The 17,578-nt window shown below is 44.9% G+C and overlaps 1 protein-coding gene across 5 annotated transcripts in view; it reads right to left on the minus strand.

The window, feature by feature from the left end:
- Positions 1-17,578, minus strand: part of LOC142975160 (uncharacterized) — a 29,312-nt gene that overhangs the window by 8,205 nt on the left and 3,529 nt on the right. For all 5 annotated transcript variants that reach the window (XM_076117883.1, XM_076117887.1, XM_076117882.1 and 2 more), the window contains 7 exons: positions 14,382-14,672; positions 14,229-14,314; positions 13,109-13,233; positions 8,517-8,677; positions 7,226-7,373; positions 6,642-6,832; positions 6,314-6,418 (listed from right to left, as the gene is read on the minus strand). In XM_076117883.1, coding sequence (XP_075973998.1) covers positions 6,314-6,418; positions 6,642-6,832; positions 7,226-7,373; positions 8,517-8,677; positions 13,109-13,233; positions 14,229-14,314; positions 14,382-14,672 — 1,107 coding nt within the window. The remainder of the gene's footprint in view (positions 1-6,313; positions 6,419-6,641; positions 6,833-7,225; positions 7,374-8,516; positions 8,678-13,108; positions 13,234-14,228; positions 14,315-14,381; positions 14,673-17,578) is intronic.

The following is a 17,578-nucleotide window of genomic DNA, read 5'->3' on the forward strand; positions in this document are numbered from 1 at the left end:
TGTACGCTCCGCAACAGTACAAGGAATATTATTTTTATGCAGAGAAACATGGATAGAGACTGTTTATAGGTGCATAAGGTTCACTATTGATTGCTACGTTGTGTGGTTGAGTGAAACACGTCTTCCCTCTATAACGTATATTGAGACACTGATTTTATAAAACGTTAGTTTAAAGTAATAGATAGGCGTAAACATCCCGCCCACCAAAACAAACTGTTTTATAACAATAAACATAAAATTTAACATCAATTTAGAACCAGTGGACTGTATATAATTCAAAAATTTCTTTTTAATTAATTGTGTTAAACAAATTTTAATATAATGACACATGCAATCTTTAATTTACTTAAGTGCAACATATTGTATTTACTCTTTAGGCAAGAATATAAGTTTTGACAACGGTCTCTTCAGTTCGTGATTTCCCTTACATTGCACAGTAACAACGCGAACCAAATTATCCGCTCCAGGATGGAGAAGCTTTATGCGACCTAATAACCATTTATTAGGTGGTAAATCATCCTCCTTAATTATTACAATATCGCCAAGACTTGGAGACGGAACCTTTGATTTCCATTTGTATCTCTGCTGGAGAGTGTTAAGGTATTCCGATTGCCATCGCCGCCAAAAGGTTTGCGTCATTTGTTGTATGATTTGCCATCTTGTCAGTAAACTAATCTTCGCCTCTTTGTAATCTACATCTGGAACACTAATAAGCGGTTCTCCCACTAAGAAATGTCCAGGTGTGAGCGGCGTTAATGTCTCAAACGTGTCACTAAGTTGACAAAGTGGACGCGAGTTGAGACTTGCCTCTATTTGAGCCAGTAGTGTTGTCATTTCTTCATAAGTTAGTTTTATGCCTTGGTTCATTCTGGTCAGGTGTCTTTTGGCGGATTGTACTCCAGCCTCCCATAAACCACCATAGTTTGGCATACGCGGCGGAATAAAGTGCCAAGTCGTGCCGTCATTTGCCAAAAGTTGAGCTATTTCCTTTGTTATGTTGGCTTGTCCCGCAGTAAACAGTTCTCTTAGTTCCTTAGCGGCCCCAACAAAGTTGGTGCCGTTGTCGCTCCACAAGTGAAGACACGGTCCTCTTCGAGCAATGAATCGTCTGAATGCGGCGATAAATCCTTGGGCTGTAAGGTCGGTGACAGCTTCTAAGTGTAGTGCTTTGGTGGACATGCAGACAAAGAGGCATATATAACCTTTAACGGTCTGGTGACCTCGACCCTTAGATGTCCTTATCTGTACCGGTCCCGCGTAATCAACGCCGCTGTTACGAAAAGCTCTGCAAGGATTTACTCTCTCAGCTGGTAGTTGTCCCATCATTTGATTATTCGTCTTCGCCTTGTCTATAATACAAATTTTACATGTTCGAGTACATTTTCTTACTGCGGACTTCATGCCAATGATCCAATATTTACTGCGAAGATAATTCATCATCATCAGATTGCCACCATGACAGGTTCTGATGTGTGCTTCTGCAATTAACAGCCTTGCAATGTGAACATCCTTTGGTATTATTGTAGGATATTTTGTTGTGTCAGGTAATATAGCATTTTGTAATCTGCCACCAACTTTTAGAATACCCCTTTCATCCAAAAAGGGTGCTAATGTAATAAGTGAGCTCTTAGCACTGACCCTTCCTTTATTCTTAATATCTTCTATTTCTTTAGCATAAACTAGACTCTGATAATATTTTATGCATATTACTAAAATTGTCTCCATTTCTTCTACAGTTAAATGATCTTTTGATTGCTCCTTATTTCTCGTGTGTAAAACTCTTCTGCAATAAGCCAATACTCTTTTCATTCTCGATAGGGTTGAAAATCTTTCCCACAGAGGTGCATCTTTCTGGTAAGTATGGGTGTGAACTGATAGTTTCATTTCCAGCTCTGTTGCAGGGACGTCTGTTGTTAAATTGATGATCTCTCGATTGGTTAACCATTTGGGACCTTGCCACCACATTTTTAGGTGTGCCAAATCTTTTGCCTTAACTCCTCTTGTTGCTATATCTGCTGGGTTTTCGGTTGTAGTCACGTGACTCCATCTATTACCTTCCAGGTTTCTTTGAATATCTGCGATCCTGTTTCCTACAAAAGTGCGCCATCGATTGGGACTAGACTGTAACCATGACAAGACTACCATTGAGTCTGTGTAAGCATAAATATTGTTCACAGGTATTTTCAAAACATCGGCCACGTCCTTTATTAGATCAGCTAACAATACTGCGGCGCACAACTCTAATCTGGGTATAGTTAGTTGTTTTACAGGTGCTACCTTTGTGCGACATGCTATCATGACTACATGGACTTTGTTATATTCATCAATTACTCGGAGGTAAGTCACAGCTGCATATGAAGTTGATGAGGCATCTGAGAAACCGTGAATCTGGATTTCTTTGCATCGGGCAGTGATATGAAACCAACGTGGAACTTCAATGGCTTGCAGGTAAGACAGATCTTTTCTATATTTTATCCATTCTTCTGCGATATTTACAGGTACTTCACTATCCCATCCGAGCTTACCAAGCCACAGTTTCTGTATCATAACCTTGGCTACGATGACTACCGGCGATAACCATCCAAACGGATCGAACAAGCGAGCAACGTCAGAGAGGATAGATCTTTTCGTTATTGGATATCTCAATTCAGGTAAGTTAACTGTTACTTTAAATGTGTCATCTTTTCTGTTCCATTTCACACCTAAGATTTTAATTATTTTATCTAGTTTTATTTCCAAGGTATCTGTAGTATTTTCTTTAGCTTGTAGATAATCTAATACTTCTTCTGAATTGCTTGACCATTTTTGCATGACAAATCCTCCCTTTTCAAGAATAACCTTTAGATCACTACACAGTTTTTTAGCTTCTTCGACTCCTTCAAGAGAAACCATGAGATCATCCATATAAAAACAATGCTTTATTGCAGCAGAAGCTTCTGGATATTGCTGACCTTCATCATCAGAAAGTTGGTTGAGTGTTCTAACAGCTAGAAATGGAGCTGCAGCGGTACCGAACGTGACTCTTTTCAACCTGAAACTACATATGTCTTCGTTTACTTCATTACGCCAAACTATGTGTTGTAATTTTGTATGTTCTTCAGCAACCCTTATCATTCGGTACATTTTGACAATGTCTCCTATCACACAAATCTTATACTTTCTCCAATTAATTATAAGGCTACGCAGATCAGGTTGCAATATGGGTCCTACTAACATGTTGTCATTGAGTGAACAGCCTCCTGTGCCTTTAGCAGATGCATCGAAGACGACTCGTAACCTTGTGGTGTCTTTATCATCTCTGATTACGGCATGGTGTGGTAAGTAATTAGCTTCTTCATCTATGTCCTCACATTTTTGTAGGTGTCCCATATCCAAATACTCATCAATCACCATTTTGTACTGTCTTTTAAACTCTTCATTTCTCTGAAATTTATTTTCTAATTGTTGAAATCGCCTTAATGCCATTTGTTTTGTGTCTCCAATGTTTTGCATAGTTTCTTCTAACGTTTGTTTCAATGGTAATTGCACTATATATCTACCGTCTTCATCTCTAACTGTTGTATTTTTGTATTGTGATTCACATTCTTCTTCTTCTCTAGTCAGTATCCTCCTTTTGGTGTACGAATCCGTTTCTATTTCCCAAAACCTTTTTAGTATGTTATCATCTTCTGAAATCATTCTTGTAACGTGTAGTGTGATAATCTTATGTTCGTTACTCAATGATATGTCTTCCTTTTGACCCGAGAGGATCCACCCCAAACATGTATTTTGGGCCACTATGCCATCTGGCATTCTCATCAAGCCAACATCTATTATTTTACTAAAGACATCGGCACCAAGCAAGATATCAATCCTACTCGGCGTGTTGTACATAGGGTCCGCTAATTTTATAGTTTGAAGCTGTGGCCAGTTCATCGTGATTGTTTGTGCAGGTAACCTTTTCGACAAAGTTTTCATGACATAAGCCTTCGTCCGAAATATTTCGTTGCTATCAAAGCGCGATGAAACTGCTAGTTCTACTAAGTGTTTTATAGGTATTTGAGATTCTTCTCCTATCCCAGAGACGACACCGTTGATGCATGTCTTCTTCAATCGCAACAGTTCAACTACTCTTGCTGATACCAGTGAAGCCTCCGATCCCTGGTCAATCAAAGCACGAAGCAGGTGTGTATTTCCGTTACTCGCTTTAACTGCTATTTGTGCTGTGGCTAGCAATATTTGATGACCGGGTTGTTCTCTTGAGAAGTGTGCGGTTGTGATTCGTTGTTCTAGTTGTGATTGTTTATCTTCTGACTGACTTGTTTCTTTAGTTCGATGTAAAAGGGAATGGTGTTTTCTTCTGCAAACTCGGCATGACGTCTTTTGTTTACAATTGTACACTGTATGGTTTGGAACAAGACAATTAAAACAAAGATTGCTTTTCTTCACAAGTTCGTAGCGTTCTTCTACCGGCTTACTAGCAAACTCTTTACAATGATAGATGAAATGTTTATCATTGCAATAAGCGCATAAAGGCTGTAAATGTTCACTGCTATGCGTTGATGCCTTTTTGGGTGCGTCATCCTTTAACGCAACGTGAAATGATTTATGGCCTTGTGTCTTCTCTCTTACAGAATTTGCATTCGGTGTGACAAGCTCAAGCGTTCGAAACTTTGACTCAAGAAATCTTCTTAACTCGTCCCACGTAGACAGCTCATCACTGTTTTGTTTATAGGCCTGTTCTTCCCATTCCTTTAACGACTCTGGGTCCAATTTCTGTGATATTAGAAATACTATTAAGGAATCCCAAGAGGTAGTACAAACATTCATATTGTTCAAGCTATTCAAACATTCCATTGTTGTGTCGAGTAAAGCCTTAATGTGGTTAGCCGTCTTATTCGTAATTCTTTTCTGACTAAATAGTCTTCGTAATAGAGAATTCACTATCATCTTCTTATTCCCAAAACGTGCTTGTAATAGGCCCCACGCGTGAGCATAGTTGTTTTCTGTTATTTGTATATGCCTTAATAACGCTTCAGCCTCACCAGAAACGCTCGTCTTCAGATAGTGTAGTTTTTGCACATCGCTTATGGTAGTGTTATGTACTAGGGCAGTAAACAAATCCTTGAACGTAGGCCACTCGTCATATTTGCCTGAGAACTTCGGAATCTGTATGCGTGGTAACTTTGCAAACGGTAATTGACCACCTTGTGACGTTGTTGACATGTTTACAGCCTCAGCCATCTTCTGTTGCGACTCCAGGCTTGATATAAGGTCGACTAAATCACCCCGTAAACATAGATACATGTCCTCGTACGTGTAATATTCCTCGTGAAGAAAATATGTTAAAACACCTCTCTGTTCCCTCGGTGTGCACTTCGTAAGGTTATAGTGAGCTTGTTTGAAGGTTTCCCAGTATTCTTCGATACATTTGAGTCTTGTTTTAACATAACCTTCTGTTAAGCGCTGCTTTGGGCATTTCTTAAGGTTAGTTTGAGCCTTTTGAATCATACTGGCTACATCTTCTAACGTAGATAAATACTTGCTCTGTTCCGAGGTTGGTGACGTCATTTTCAAAACTTTTTGAGTCCAAATTCACATACAAATGCAGTCAATACGATGTTATAATTCACTTTCAAACACTCAGTTTTTATAACTTCATAGTTTTATTAAAGCGATATTCACTAATGACTTGTAAACAAGATGATTCATATCTATTGGAATGCAGTTCTTTTGTATTCGCACGGCCGGGTTCGCGACGCAGTTATCAACAATTAATCCGGTTCGTTTGGACCATGTTTATAGGTGCATAAGGTTCACTATTGATTGCTACGTTGTGTGGTTGAGTGAAACACGTCTTCCCTCTATAACGTATATTGAGACACTGATTTTATAAAACGTTAGTTTAAAGTAATAGATAGGCGTAAACAGAGACGATGACTTATTTTTATTTTTTAGTCCGTTGGTAGTAAGTTGGTACATTGTGAAGATTATCTAAACTCGTATTTTTTTGCACATAATCAAATAATAATTCCGGCGATAAATTGAGTTGTAAATAAGTATGACGTCACGTTAGAGTTCAAAATGTATCAAACCGTGACGACATTAGCCCCCACTTCATAACTTTCATGCTTTTTAGGTAACTCATTTTTTATTGCTTTCGATGAAAAAAATACGTGTATAATATTTTTAAATTATCTGACTGACTGGGAATGATTCAGATTTTTTTAGTCTGTTTACTTTCTGAAATGTGAGAATGCAGACTATAGTAAGAAACAATAGTGCTCGTATGCAAGGACGAATGTTCAAGGTGAGTAGTGAGCGATATAAGTACCTTGGTGGTGGCGCGGATGTTGGACAGCGGCTGTCCGTTGTGCTCCCACTCGCTGATGTACAGCAGCCACTCCGACGACGAGATGTTCTCGAACAGGTTGCACATCTGTATAACACGGGAGTCGTTACTACCGGGGAGGAGCTAATATTCAATAGAGTCCAGTGCAAAAGATATGGTCGAGAACGCTATAAATTTTCAGTTCAGAGTGAGCTTTCCAAAGAAACTTCGTATAGGGTCGAAGGTCGAGAGACCGAATTTTATGGGGGCTCGGAGCGACTCGTGGAATATAATTAAAAGATCGGATATTCGATCGGTGAGCGGTACTGACGAAGAGCGCGAGCGCCTGCTGCTCGGCGAGCGGCAGCGCGTCGACTGCGCTGGCGTAGTTGAGCAGCGCGTGGTGGCGCCGGTCCTGGTGCAGCAGCAGCGACACGTCGTCGCGCAGCGCCGCCGCCGCCAGGCAGCGCAGCACCAGCACGCGCGCCTCCGACTTCAGCCCGCCGTCGTTCAGCAGCCGACCTGCGGGCCGTGCGGTGTTAGCGTGTCGACGGCATGTGCGCGAGCCTCGCGAGCCGGACGGCGAATCGAATCGAATATGTGTGTAGCGAGCGTAATGCGTAATTTCTAAATAATGCGGGCACCGCGGATCCGTCCGGTCCTTACGTTATCGTCTTTTAACAAAAAATACTAAAATGAATAATGTGATGATTCGGACGATGTCCTCGACTGTGCCGATGGAGGATAAACGACTTAGAATATTTACCCCGCACTAGTCGCTAATCTATCTGTAATAGAAGTTTACGATGTTAATGGCGCGTCCTCGTACCGTACGTCATTCGTAATTATGACACGTGACTTGTACGTGACCGCTGAACCGACGATATGTTAAAGCTACGTCTTGATGTTAGATACCGATGAAGGCGAGGAAGTCGTCTCCGAGCACCCAGGAGCCCTCGCCCTGCACCAGGTACTGCTGCAGCTCGTCCAGGTTCTGTCTCTCCTCCGGCGTCAGCTCGACGCCCTCCAGCGCCTTCGACAGCTTCTCGAACTCACTCACACCCTGCAAACGATACACGTTCACGTTTTACTCACGTTACATCGACACGCTATTCAGCCATTCAACTTTTCAAAAAAGTGGCACGGACAGAGAAAACATACTATATTTCATAAATATAGTATGTTTTTTTCTGTCCGCGTAGTCTACAATCTATCATTACGTTGATGTTCTATTAAATCTATTACACTACCCCCAGCGTTGACTTGTACATGCTATCCGTAGCATAGAACTCATAAACTTTTTCGGTTCAAACCGGATAAGACAAGCATAATGAGAGCCGAATGCGGGTTGTGAGAGTCATTTCTTATAATAGAAACAACGATGCTTTCCATAATAGCCAAACAAGATAATTAGCTAAATTATAGCGAGATAAATAGAAATAGACAACATGTAATAATCTGGCAGAGCATACGACCGGTGGAATTATTATAACAATGAGTAAACACGAGGTGTCGCCTCCAGCGGGCACGTGGCGCACGCGGCGCACGCGGGAGCGGCGAGCTCACGGACACGTGCGCCGAACCTTCTGGAGGGTGCTGGGCGGCAGCTTCACGCGCGATGCATCGACCACGGTATGACTGCAGCTCTGACTCAGCGGCGAAAAATAACACCGTTTTATTTACAACTGCTTCCTGCTTCACTAACATAACGTTACACATTTGGCAATACTTCGCTTCAACAGAAATAACGCGGGACCGCGATCATTTATGCGCTCCTGTTCGTGTTATTTAATGCGACCTTCTCCCACCAATTATATCACTTACTAACACTCCAGTTACAAAGTCTTTAAGTTCTTGAACTAAGAATGTGGGCAAAAATATTAGTCTTAATATTTACAACTAATAATTGTGAATGAGGTGTTTGTAAACATACATGGCTGCCGGCGGTTTTGTTGGTAAACAAGCTGCAACCTCGACGCAGGTGTCCACGCACACACACACATAGGTAAGTAATTATAAAATAACCGAACAAAGCCCGCAGCTGAGCGATATTTAAACAGATTACTGCATATTTAGGATGTACCTAAAGTATACTGTAGGGTTAACTCAATAAGAGGATATGAACAGATCGGTAGCATGATGCAGTACAACTAACACAAGACAAGAGAATGATGAATGATAGAGCGTGCGGCAGTGGTGTACTCACGTCGATGTCGGTGTAGACGATGGGCGGGTCCCTGTTGCGCTTGCGCAGCTCCTCCTGCCTGCGCTCGTCCGCCTCCAGCGCCAGCGAGTCGGAGCTGGGCCCCGCGCGGGACAGCTCCTCGTGCGCTACGGCCGATGCCGCCTCTACTGCCTCTGCCATCTCTGTGCCACACACGTTACGAGCGTTAGTCGCCACTCATTACCTTTACATGCTAGAGGTGATCGAATGTCCCTACAATGCGATCGGTTAGACTAACGTGTCGCTCTTCGACTCGAGTGACGTTAGATAGGTTAGTGACCGCTAAAACGGCGCCGGTTCTCCCGACTACTCATTTCTTTCACCGGCTTCCGAACCGAATTCTCACGGTGTAGGTAGTTCGTTACCGACGGTTTATGGGGCTATTACTCACGGGAGGACGGAGGAACGTGCGGATTTCACAATACCACTAAAATGATCGCGCAACGTGGCGGGCACGGCACGGGGCCCGCGCACAAATAGACACGATATTAATAGGAGCCGGTGAGCGAGGAGCGCGGTGGCTGCTGGCGAGGTGGTGACGCGGTGGTGTCGCGGTGGTGCGAGGCTGGTGGCGGGCAGTACCTGAGCGGTGGTGGTGCGGACGTGGTGCGGTGTGGCGGCGCCGGGGCCCGCGCGAGCAATGCCGGCGGGCGGCTCTCGCCTGGCGCGCCGCCAGCCGCCTCCGCCGCTATATATTTATAATTACGCGCGACGCGCCGGCTCTCGCCCACCGCGAGCGCGAACTTTACACGAGAGCTTTCGTTTTGTAAACACGTCTCGTGCATCTGTATCGAGGCGCGCCGATTATATTCGGCGACGATCTCGCGCTCGACGTTATGTGTGCACTTTATTATAGTTGCGGACGCATTATGCCGGTGTTCGATTAGCTTTCGTTCGTCTTTGGACGCGTCGTTTACGCTGTAGGGTTTGTAGTTTACGGGCATGTTTACTCTGTGTGAATATAAGTCGGGCATATGTTGCAGGTGCGAGGACACGCGTGACTCATGTGCGGGCCCCGCGGCGAGTGTAGTGACGAGCGGTGTGGAGCGGCGACGAGCGGTAGAGCGCGAGTCCCGCCTGCTCCCGACCTACTTGTGGATCGTTCAACTGACAGTACAAATAGCGCGGTCGATCACTCGTCCGTATTCACTTACATGTTTTCAGCGCGATCTTTCAGTTGCCTATGTACTGCAGCGGCGCGCGACTCGCGTTACCTCGAAAGTGTTACTGATGTAAATATCATCGGCGACAGTCGTCTGTTTGTCCTAGAGATGATCTTACCGATAAATCAGCCACGTTATGGTCGCACCGCATTGACTTCGACGCTGTACAACGATTATGTAGGTACGACGTATGTGCACTGACGCATGTCGTGATAGATCGACCTAAGTATATTCGACAAACGTATGTACATGGAGCCGACTAATCGTGTGTGCCTGAACTGAACTGACAGACGAGCGGAGTATAAAATTTAGCTCGGAACCCCTCACATTATGTGCTAATTCTCTCAAAACACAGTTATTATGTTACACGAACAGGAATTTATTGAAAGTGGCTCATTGGAGTATCTTCATTAGGTAAACGACAGAGTCAATGAAATGTTCATAACATGGTAAAATATTAACTACATATATGATAGTCTCATTGCTGAGCACGAGTCTACTGATTCAAACATAACAAACCACATGTTGTTAGCTAACCAAGTATTACAAATAAATAATTTCTTCAGCTAGATATTGCCTAGTAACCAAACCGTTTTATCCTAATTTCTAATCTAAGGTGCTAGTGAAACTGGACGTAAAAGTATAAGTAGGCATGACATATTGACCTATTCAGTTTCATGCTGTAACTTTTATTGATAGCAATAACGATCGAGCGATCTTATAACACAGCTAGTGTTCTCCATTGAGGCGGAATGTTCAATGAGTAGGTACTTACAGCTACTAATTTTACGAAAGAACATGAGTATTGACAGCGCCGCTATTTTCAGCGGACACGCAATCAAACCGTTCAGTAGCTCCTCATGAATACAGTTCAACGGCATTACGTTAGATGGCGCTAGGTCATATCAATTAGCATCCACTCTCGTTACTGTTATTCTACCTAACAATATTTTTTTATAAACAAATGTTTATATAACTGCTTGTCATTATACAGGGTGAAAAAAAAAAGATGAGCCATGACGGAAACTACCACTAATATTGAAGATATCTTAATTCTGGGAAAGGAAACATATTATATCTGATTCCTGAGTCCTTTCGATGGGGCTCCGGATAGCTGTGGCCAGGTTTAAGGACTCACCGTTTCGGGGATACTTTATATTCCTTTAATTGAAGATTTTGGTACCACACCGGGTTACACCATATTATTTTGTCATAGTTTTGTTGTACATATGGTACATCATTTCAAAGGGTATAATATAAACTGAAGAAGTTTTTAGAAAATTCTTAAAAGTTCTCAGTTTCTTGTTATGTCGTTGCATTGCTTTCAAGATTTATTGTTAGTTTATAAAACTTGTTTATAAAGCTTGTATAAACAAAAAAAGCGTGTATAAAGGTAGGGATATGCTAACGAAAATCTCAAGATAAGGGCCTACGCAGATCGGGACGGCGAAGGATTGTGCCGTCAGTCGCACACTAGCCGCTTAGATGCCGTGGTATACTAACCAACGCCTCGCCACGGCACGCCGCGACACGACCAACTACGTTTCGGCAGCTCCTGCTGTCCGATACACTTTTAGTCTTCAGTTGCGTTTGATCGAGTGTCAATGAGCCCCAGTTTTCAAATGGTATGGCGTTTTGCGTTGATAGCGATTATTGCTGAAGAAGATGGTGCACAGATGAAGATAAAGAGTTACGGACGTGTATGACCGGCATACCGTCGAATCTACGACGTGAAACTCCGACGCCGACGTGAACTAACTTAATTATTATTTATAAGGTAAATATGATAGCGCCACACCGAGCGGCGTGGTCGCAATATAATATTGATGACATGTAAGTATTGTACGGTGCTTTTTGTATGGTGCAGTACACTTGGTCAGTGCACGCTTCCAACACGTGATCGGTGACTGTGGGTCTGTCAGCTGTACCAATGTTTGTTTGGTTGTTAGCTCAGAATTGACAAATCTATCATTTCACGTCCACATTTGTTTGCGCTACAAACTAGCTCTCTGATACAAAAATAAAAATTGGTAACCTAAATGCACGCCTTACGTCCACATTTACCAATTTGTTGATATTGTCAACTGTAAATGTTCACGTTTTATAGAATATGTTATCACTATCTCTAAATAATACAAAATATAAAAAATGCCTTGCGGTCCGCCCCGGCTCCTTCCGAGTTAATGCACCAATATCGTTCACGGTAATTACTGTCTATTTTTGAAAAGCCGTTCAATAAATTTTGATTTTAATGTGAACAAACAGATTGACATGATTAGAGATGTTTAATTATTTTCATATAATATGATATACTTTAATGTAGTTCCCGCGCGGCGTCGCGTCAGTCTGCCTCACTGTTGTATATCTATATACACAACGTGCCGCCCCAATGGCTTATTTCCTTCAAGGTACGGGTAGGTTAGGGGGTCCCTAGTCATGTATTATACAACAATTTGTATTATTATTATTAATTACCGAATTATTAACAATAAACTTTATTAACAATTTTTCACAGCCTGTACGTAAACAACTCGAGTAAAGTTCGTTCACCTGGCTCACGAGTCATATGATATTCGTATCAATGGAACTAAAATGAGAAAGAATACTTCTACAATAAAGCCTCTCTTTCCTAGCGTGCTGCTATTGGACGGGCGGCGCACGCGACGTTGCCGCACCGTTTGATGTACTTTGATCGTTTGTGCAGAGTGTTACAGTTTTGATGACATTATTTTATTATTTAGTATGTGTGACATTGATTTTTTTTCAATTAGCCAACAATGTTATTTTTTTGTTTGTTACATGATTATTTAGCCCGAAACCTACTCATATTAAATTAGTTGCTGTTCGTTAGTCTTGCTAAAACTCGTGAACTGCTGGACCAATTTGGCTAATTTTTGTCCTGAATTATTAGCGGAAGTCCAGAGCAGGTGTAAAAGGTGAATAAATATGAAAATGCTCGAAATTATATAAATCAAGAAAGCGTGAGCGGAGCTGCGCGGGTCAGCTAGTAATATATAAATAACTCTAGTAATGATATATGCAACGGGTTTTATACATTAATAACGGGTTTCACGGCCTCGAAAATTAATGAATATAATAAAAATATATATTAATGAATACATAGAAAGAAATTAAATTCTGGTGAGGTGTGAGATTTGCAGCTTTGGTGTCGCCGAGCAACTTGATCAATTTCGTTACACTTCGTTCATTCGTCCTTAGTGAACGACTTTTAGTGATGCGCCTAGAAAGCCTTGCAGGGCGTAACGACGAGGGCTATCGCGCTTCGATAAGTAAAACGGTCTACCGAATGTCCTGTGCACTGGGACTACGTTCCGTTCGCATTCTTATGCAGGAGTTCGTCAAATCGATCGGCGACACCTAATGTACTCGTATGTAAATCAGCGTACATACCATCTGCGCCGGCGTCCCCGTTCTCCCGCATGTGCTTCTTGCGTTTCTTGTCCTTGCGCCGCTCCTTCCGCGCCAGCTTCTCCGCCAGCGTGCTGCGGCGCCGGTCCAGCTGCTGCGACGCCACCCTGCCGACACCGCTACCGCATGCTACAACCGCTACGTGCGCTGCGAGCGCTACAAGCGCTACGAGAGCTACGGCACATCACCGGGGCGAGCGACAGGCGCATGCACGGGCGGCGTCGGCGGTCGAGCGGGCGAGAGGGATCGAAGCGGCGGGATCGAGCGGGACGGCGAAGGAGAGGGGGCGAAGCGTTCGCGGTTTTCCGCGGCTACGGCATGCGACACCTCGTAGGACGCAATCAAACCTCCGGTCGCTTCGTTCACGTTTCGTTTATTACCCAAATATGATGATAGTAATAATCGAGATACATTAAAAAAGTTTCACAATCTCGGCCGACTCGAGCGGAGCCGCGGACGACTCCGTCGAGTCTCGGCCGGGCGCTCGGGGACGGTCGGGGACACTAGCTACAAAGGAGACAGGCGGAGGTCGGGGAAGTCGTTTATTGCGGCGGCTCAGTAGGGGCTGTGCTGGTCCGGGCCGGGCAGGTCGCGGTGGCGGTCGCGGCGCTCCTGGCGCTCCTTGCGCGCGCGGGTGCGGCGCGAGGCGCGCACGAACTCGCGCGCCGTGCGCGCCGCCCGCAGCACGCGCAGCGCCGCGCCCGCCAGCCCCGCCACGCGCGCCGCGCCCTCCAGCACCTGGCGCTCCATGTCCCTACACCACACACCACACAGCGTCACACCCGCTCGCTGCGCTCCCCTCCCCGTGCGCGGGGAACCCGACTCGGCGAACGGCGCGAACGAAACGAAAACGACGACGGAAAACCTCCCGAAAGATCCCGTGAAACGTGACGAAGCGTCGGTTCCGAGCCGAAGCGATGTTAGTTCGCCCTTCGTTTTACTGGCTACTCTGAGCTGAACGACTTCGTTATCGAAGCCCGCTCCTCCTACTGTTAGTCAGATTTACGCAAAAATAATGTTAATGATCGGGGGCCGAGCGAGGGCGGCGGTCGGACTGGAGATTTTTAGTAGTGTTAGGCGAGACTCGGGAGACTATGCTCACCTGGCCTCCTCGATCTGCGTGTTGAGCGTGAGGTAGTCGGGGCTGTCCTGGCGGTTGTGGCGCACGCCGTCCTGGGTGTACTGCGTCTGCACAGAAGACGCTCGTCAGTAACGGGCCCCGGGCTCCAGGCGGGCGGAGGCGCGGTGACCGTACCTGTCCGGCGAGAGGCACGATGTTGTCGAGCATGGACTGCAGCGCGGCGCGCGTGGCGGGCGGCAGCAGGTCATCGGGCTGCGACGCCACGTGCTTGGGCACGTGCGCGCCGCACAGGAACTGCGCCAGCTCCTCGCTGAAGTGGTTGCAGTTGTGCTCCAGCAGGTTGTAGGCGGCCGGCGTGTACGTGGTGGTGCCGAGCCCCTGGATGTACTCCACGAACACCTGCATCGGCACGAACGTCTCGCCCAGCCGCTCCACGCGCAGCGGCCGCCCCAGCGCCGTGCTGCCCTGCAACGGTCGCGTGTCGTGTACTACGAGGACATACCATGTGTTCACTGACATGACGATCCTACACTTGGACGGAACGAACGATCGATACCATCTATTTATACGAGCTCGAGTGATTCCGTATTGAGGTATGTTACACTCTCTCGTATAAATAAAGTGATCGTACACTTGTCAACGCCCGCACATTACGTGGCGTAGCGTCGCAAGTTCCCGACACTGTTGCGTGTCGGTACATAAATGTAGTCGTAGATCGCGCGAACGTCACGCGTCAAGGGTGAGAACACCCTATATCATTCGAGTAATCGGCCATTGATGTCCGATGTCGGATCACCACGTCTTCGTTGTGAGTGCGTCGTTGTACCGAACGTTTAATTATAAGTTCAATTAGACGAGCGACGCATATATTACGAATGTTTCCTGTGCTCTCGCCGGTATTTGGCAGAAACCGCACTCACCTTTAGAATTTGAGAGGATTCCTACCGCGCCCCGTGAGACGAGAAAGGGAGCCACGAGAGTTTTGTTACGAGGAACTCGTGAGTGAGAGCGGGACGACCGAACGTTTGGATGGCCTCCTTCTGGGAGTGTTTCGAAATATAGAGCGCGTCGAATGTGTCACTGTGCTGTACTTATGCGTTTGCAGGAATTCGGACAGTTCCTGCAACACGAGCGCCGCTCGCTGGCGGACCATTGTCTAATAATAATACGAGTTCCACTCACGATTCTGATCGTCCTCTAAGCCCATACCACCAACACAAAGATATTTTATAAACTGAATAGGTAATCTATTTCGTTAATCGATGAACCCATCACTACAATTCTGATCTGATCTAACAAGTAAAATCAGTCACATTTTAACTTTTATTTAAGTAATAATTGCATTAGTATAAAGCACGACAGTCTGGTTCATCGTGTGTTCGGCTTTCTGAGCGAGTGTGTTGAGGTGGGTGAGTGGCATCTCTAAGAAGTGTAAGAGTCTAGAGTGCAGGATGTGTCGCGTGGAGTGGTGACCAGCAGGCGGCGGCACACGGCGCGGGGAGCGGTGAGCGCGGTGTCGGCGGGAGATGCAAGCGCTATGTTTATTGCAGTCGGTTATTGTCACGTTGGCGCCGCGCCGCGGACACAAATAAACACTGTTTACAATTTCCCCGCGTGTGCAGCGCAGCGCCGCCGCACCGTGCCACCGCCGCCCGCTGAGCCGCGCCCGCGCGCCGCGCACTCCGCACCGCGGCTCTCGCTCGCCTGGACGATCCGCTTATAGCGAAATATTAACGCATAATCATGTCTAAATATATCACGGAGACATTCACGAGTGACTCGTGTTATGAAATTTATTAATACGCCTCTAATATTATTACGCGGGATGACATTAATTAACACATCACTACGGTAATGGCTACTTTATGACATTTACAATGATTGATGGTATTTTAGTTCGGACAGTTTATGAGATTTATATCACTGCTATCTAATACTTGATATTATTTTGGGTTAAATACAAATACAGTATGCATTAGTTTGGTCGCTCTCGTATAGATTTATAATCTCGCTTCGAGCTTGAGAATTAGAATCAATTAGAATCAACACTACATCAGTGCGACATCGTCTGTTATGTTCGATTTAATTTAATAAATAATGTGGAGCGATGCAAATTCCGTCGCACAGTCGGACGTCATGTGAGTGTTGAGTGCAGGCTGCGGGCGCGGAGCGTGTGCAGTGCGGTTGCGGGGCGACGGCGGGGTGGCGGCGGCGCGCTGTCGTGCCACTAGCATGCAATATTAACGTGCACTACTCTCTGGAGAACGTAAATTCCGCGCGATGTCAGACGACATTTATGTGTCAAATATACTTCCTCGCCGATGTGCGCAATTCCCTTGAACAAAAATGTCCACACACTATTTCAACGTAGATGATGTTAAAAAACACATTATATGTGAAGTAAGAATAGAAGGCGCGTGGGCGAACTAATATACAATCCAGCATCCAACGTGAGCCACCTTGAGATACCTATACCAGAGTGTGGACCGTGTGGTTCACATGCCATCCGCCGATACAACTACTACAAACCAACATAGTATTTACTCTTTTTGGCATGTTTTGATGATCATAATAATATTGTCAATCAAAGCTGATCAAATAGGAATAATAAAAACAAAAAATCCGACTATAGAAACAAAATTTAGTTAGTTCTAACAACCAATTCATATCCATACTTTCCATACTAATATTATAAATGCGAAAGTAACTCTGTCTGTCTGTCTGTCTGCTACTCAATCACGCCTAAACTACTAAACCAATTTGCATGAAATTTGGTATGGAGATATTTTGATACCCGAGGAAGGGCATAGGCTATATGTATGTCATCACGCTACGACCAAAAGGAACAGAGTACCAGTAAAAAATGTTACAAAAACGGGGAAAAATTTCACCCATTCGCTCTTATTGGACGCAAGCGAAGTTGCGCGGGTCAGCTAGTTATTAATATTTTTTATAGATCCTGAGCACGTAAAGAAAATAACCTAATTTAATTACGAAGTAATGCGAGATTGGCCGAGCCACAATACCTACATACATAGATTTGTATGCACATTACCCTCCTTTGGGTCGCGCAGTCGGATAACAAGCTTTTAACGACGCGTCATAATACACGGACAGAAATAATGTTCTCCGAGTTACCAGTATTAAATGCGGAATGTCCGTGTAAGGCGAGGCGTCAAAGGATTATCTCACAGATTGTCTAGCGAGTCCCACACCGAGTGCAAGTGTGCACTATGGTCAGTATGGTCAGTATGGTCAGTATACTCAGTATGCACGTAAAGCTCGGCGAGCGCGACAGCTGCCGGGTAAAGTCCTGTTGGCGTGCGTGGAGCCGCCACTTGCCAACTTGCACCGTCACTTATGGAAATGTA

The sequence above is a fragment of the Anticarsia gemmatalis genome, chromosome 8 (assembly GCF_050436995.1).
Source record: "Anticarsia gemmatalis isolate Benzon Research Colony breed Stoneville strain chromosome 8, ilAntGemm2 primary, whole genome shotgun sequence".
In the NCBI taxonomy this organism is placed as follows: Eukaryota; Metazoa; Arthropoda; class Insecta; order Lepidoptera; family Erebidae; genus Anticarsia; species Anticarsia gemmatalis.